The 5,228-nt window shown below is 35.7% G+C and overlaps 1 protein-coding gene across 1 annotated transcript in view; it reads right to left on the bottom strand.

Annotated features, from left to right (window-relative positions):
- The window catches only part of LPIN2 (lipin 2), a 35,018-nt gene that overhangs the window by 3,060 nt on the left and 26,730 nt on the right, over window positions 1-5,228 (bottom strand). Inside the window, exons 13-16 of the mRNA XM_009701229.1 lie at window positions 4,387-4,469; window positions 3,076-3,220; window positions 2,089-2,237; window positions 1,710-1,796 (exon numbers count right to left, since the gene is read on the bottom strand). Of these exons, the coding sequence (XP_009699531.1) occupies window positions 1,710-1,796; window positions 2,089-2,237; window positions 3,076-3,220; window positions 4,387-4,469 (464 nt within the window). The remainder of the gene's footprint in view (window positions 1-1,709; window positions 1,797-2,088; window positions 2,238-3,075; window positions 3,221-4,386; window positions 4,470-5,228) is intronic.

Here is a 5,228-nt window from a genome sequence, read left to right on the forward strand (position 1 = left end):
CTTTGCAAAGTAGGTATATGGTTACAGCAATGTCCAGAGGCACTGGTTTAGGCATTGGCTTGTTGCAGTGCTCTGCACATACACAAGGACAAGACTGTTCCACTGTTAAAAAATCTGCAAGGCACCTAACAGTTTAAATACATCACTCAATCAAAACTGAGACACAGGAAGCGCAAAAACAACAAGGATGGTAATACTCAGATTACACAATTAGATGGACTAGACTGTGTTCAAAGAAGTGCGACATTGGTTTTATCCAGCTTCTTTCACCCCAGCTGTAGGATAACAGCAATTATTTAAATTATCTGCATCATGTAATATTGGATGCCAGATCTCCTGTCTTGGTTGTTGGATTTTTTCAGGTCGTTGGCAGAATTCACAGCGCAGAGTGAAGGTCAGATAACAAGAAGCATTCATCAAGCCCCTAAATTTTTCCTGAAGACTTTGTAGGTTCATTGTTATACAGATTTGTATAGAGTTACTGCATGCACAAAAGGCTTGAGTGTTTACATGCATTTTCAAAGACTTGATTCAATTTGGCAGATAATTCCAAAACTACTCTTCTATTATGCACTGAAAAAAAAAAGTTCAGGTTATCTCCACTGGACTGCAAGGGATCACAGACAAAATTTAGCCACAGAAGGAAGTGCACAAGAACGAAGGTCAACAATAGATTCTAAGATCCCACATATATATATGATTATTTTAAGCTGATTATTTTAAGTGGATCATGAAGTGTTTAACAGTTGATCATCCCGTGATCCTCCTCAGTAGCAAGTATTATTTCTGGTATCACTATATTTTTGAAAAAAGTTTGCTAGACAAAGGGCCAAATCTGAAAGGGAAGGAAACATGTAAGCTTATTCTGCCCTAAGTTACTGGACATAAATATTATAAGGCTATATCCCTCTTAGATGAGCAGCACATTTGTAAGTGTGTAGTTCACACCACTTTTGACTAAGCAAACAGCTCACCACTGCTGCAAGGGGGAAGGAACATGGGCTGCCTCTGCAGGTTCTTGCAGATGACAAAGTGATCCCATTCAGTTGATTGACCCAGAAAAGGCAAGAGGAAATTCCCATTCTGATGAATTATTTTTGTACTGTTCTGTTCTACAGAACTGCATCGGCTTGTGTCAGAAGCGCAACAAAGTGACAGAAAGCTTCAGCCAGGCCATCAACCTTCCCTTGGTGGCATTCCAAGTTGTTAATTAGGCTTCTTTCAGAGCATGAAGTCTATCCTAACGAGCATTCACTTGAGTTTGGTAGCAAGCACGTTAAACCACAAAATATTTACATATTGGAAGGACACAATTCAGGTTTGAATTTACACTGTACCATGTTCGTAACAGGCTTTGTGATCAGCCTGAGTTGGTGGAAACAGACATATGCATGACTGTTTGAGAAATTATTGCTATTACGGTTCTCTCTTGTAGTCACAACAATATAGCACACAGTTTTTAAGAACTAAAATGCAGAATCAAACATTTGCGGAGGGAACTACTAAAAGTGGTGGCTTCCATTCCTGTAAAAGTATACATCTGGGGAAAGAACTTATTTTTGGTTTTATATGACAGAAGTAGCTCACTGCCCAACATTTAGACCAACAAATTGTAATAAACTGCATAATTATTAACAACAATCCAATTACCTGCCCATTAATTCCCAAATTCCAGAAAACCCTACTTGCTTCATAGATTACATACTCACTCATTTATGGAATGATAGAGTTTTGCAATGCCCTGATGAGTCCAGTCCTTGCCAAGCTGAGGGAGGATCTGTCCTAAAGCATCAGACCTAAAAGCAAAATCAGAGACAGCTCATACTAAGCATATGAGAGTTTTGTTAAAGACAACCACTAAGGAATTTAAAATTTATAATGAGTATTTACAGAAATATCTCTGCAGAAGATCCTAACGATTTCAAAAGAGAATTAGTAACTACTCCAGACAGAGCTGTTAATGAACTGTTAATGAACATTCTTTAATAATCTTCCTCAATCAAGTTTCTTTATCTTACTTTGCAAAGCAGGATAGGATCAATAAAGCAACATTAAAAAAAAAATCAAATAAAAAACGATGATACTTACTTGGTTATTGTTCCATCAATGTCTGATATGATGATTTTATCATTCCAGTTCCACAGATATATTGTTCCTGCACAACGGCAAGTCCCTTGATACTGGGTTGTAATACTAAATACAACATCATTAGGGCCATCTCTGAGCTTCAGCTTTGCCTTCAGAATAAATCAAAAAAATTGAAAATATAAGTTGTCCTCACTATAAAAGTTCTAGAATCACAAATGAGCTACAGAAAATGGCTCATGTACTCTTCCTTGCCTATTTTAACTCATCAAAAAGTGAAACATGGTTTAACACCGGCACAGTTTTGCTGGCAAAGTCTGTTTTGTAGTCTGGGTACATGTCTTTGTCCGTAGTTCCTGTATCTGCTTACAGCAGCAGATATTTGACTCTTCACTACTTTAATCCTTGTTATTACAATAGACTCACAGAACTATCAAATGCAACTCCCAGTTTGCAATAGTATGCAATACTGTTTTCTACTCAGTGGATGTTTTCCCCAAAATCTTCCCTGATGATCATACATTTAGACAGCAGCAGAACTAACTTGTAAGTTAGACTGCAGTGAATAAACTGCATATCAGTTTATATGTACATTATTAGGCTGACCAGATCCCAGAATAGCCAAATTGCAGAAGCCAACAATGTCACCTTTTTGGCAACATCTTAATATGTAAGTTTGGTTATAGAAATTTGCAAGAAATTACTATTTTTCAATCCAAACACAGATTCTTAAAAAACACAATAGGAAAAAAAAAAATAATAAAAATTCCCTGCAGCTGCCCACACTAGCACAGGAAAATACTTTCAATTTCCTTTTAAATTTTTAATTTCCCCATTCCTTTTTTCTGCTGCTAGAAAAGCAGCCCAAAGATCATTTTTTACTTTGTGAAATGTACTTATATGTCACTTCTAAAAAGCGGAAAAGTCCAACCTGTAGAATCAGAGTGGAATTATGAAGCATCCTATGTACAAGAAAGGCATCCCACTTACTATTTGGTCCGAAGACAGTCTAAGGGACTTCTTGTAAGATGTAATGTTCCCATGGGTTGGATGCTCTACTGGGGTAGAATCTATTTTCAGGGATTCTTTCAATTCCTGTGATACTTCATCACTAGAAGAATCATCTTCTGGAGGTCTAACATGACATCAACCAGAATAAATGTAAGCTACAGAAAATCCTTCTTTAATGCTGTAAGATTCTTATGCAAGAGCAATTTCTGCTTATGTTGAGGATTTACTACTAGCCTGACAGCACAGCTAACAAGTCCATAAGCTACTGAATGCCCAGATAAAGCTAGTATATGCCAAGAAGCAAGTAAGACTTGTAATGCATGCTAGTATTGGTGGAGCTCTAAACATTACTATTACTAGCTGGCTCCACGCATGGTGGGTTTAGTAAAGACACAGTGTCAAGCGGTCACTAATACTGTGTTGATGAATTAGGTAAACTGCAGACAGAAAGGGATACTGAATGAGTTATAAGTGTTTTGGTTTTTAAAAAAGCTGTCACAGTTACTACAAAATTTAAACTGTGGGTGGTAAGTCAGCGGAGTAGCTCACCTTTTGAGGTTATTCACAGACTTATTTTTCTGCTAATTAGAGATTTCAAGATTAAAAGCAGCATTTAATTTCTCTGAAGTATTCAATCACAATATATTCAGTTTTTTAAATCTTTAAGACACCAAAAACATTTACAAGTATCTTCGTAAAATCATGGGAGAACATGAATAGTGATAATAAACTACCTAGACTGTGACAGTTTTGTGCTAAATACCGCTAGTTCTCAACCATAATCTTGGGCAACTTGCGCACTGTAATGAATACTATTTTATTGTTTCAATTATTTAATGTTACAAAAAATTGCACATGGTTTAAATTATTCATACAGTATCAGGCTTTTCAAAATAAAAATTAAAAAAAAAAAAAAGAAGAAGAGGCAAACAATATCTCAGAAACAATACCACTATGTTTACAGAGCAGTGGCCCATTGCTAAAGGTTATCATCTATGTATTTGTTATTCTGTCAGTTATGTTACGATTTAAGAAGTAAACACAATAGGATTTAGGAAATAATTGCAGTGTATTTGTAGTTCCTAACATGTTTGCTGCCACATTATTTTGCTGAATTGTTTGCTAAACACATCTGGTTCCTCTTCTGTAGCTTAGAGGAAAACGTTTCTTCCCACAGTAAATTCCTACTGAATTCTTCATTCAAAAAAAAAGAAAGGAAAAAGAAAAAGAAAGAGACAAAATACACTAGTCAGTCCACATCCACAAAATAGTCTTCAGACAGGAACACACCTACTATTAACTTGCTCTTTTACAGTCGCTGGCAGTTCATTTGCTCTTTGCGTCTCAGTTTTCCCCTCTTTTGCCTCTGGTATCTAAAGCAACAAGATAATAAAAAACATACTGACATTTTAAGCATTTTAAACTGGTCCAAGTGAATTCATATTTCATACTTACGCAAATAGCTATCAATATTGTACATAACCTATATTAAGTCTCAGAATCGCTCATTCTGTAAATTATTTAACAAAAGGATGCTTATGAAAAAATGATCCATTAAAGCTTTTTATTATTTCAGGAAACAAAACTCTGCATGCCAGAAGTTGAGAACTGGTAGTTTAACACGATGAATGTAGCATTAAAGGAGCTGTCAACTTCTAAGCTTATAAAATTCACTTTTTTGGGGGGGAAGTAAATTTAAGTCATATACTCAAGGTTCAAAAAGCTTAATTTAGTCTAAAATAGGGTGTCTCAGCATAACATCTATTACACAGCACAGCACCTACTTATCTATTTGCGTATACATTCCTAAAACATACTGCAGTGACTAAAGAGTAGCTCTGACAACCGCTTCTGGCTTAGAAGAAAGAATTTTAAGAATATTGTGCAACAGCTGAATACAATAAATTTTGTTGAAGCAACTAGTAAGAGCAAATAAAGATGTGGTATTTAAGACTAAATATACAGCAGCTACAGCAACACTGAGTAACTCTAAGCTGGTAATCAGTGACACAGAGCTCTATGAGCAGCGCTCTGAGGCATTTCTGACAAAACACAATTTTTTCAACTTTTAACAGCTACAGAAAGACAAAAAAAAAAAAAAAAAAAAAAAAAAACAAAAAGGGCCTCAGTTC

Source organism: Cariama cristata, unplaced genomic scaffold (assembly GCF_000690535.1).
Source record: "Cariama cristata isolate BGI_N322 unplaced genomic scaffold, ASM69053v1 scaffold13245, whole genome shotgun sequence".
NCBI lineage: Eukaryota > Metazoa > Chordata > Aves > Cariamiformes > Cariamidae > Cariama > Cariama cristata.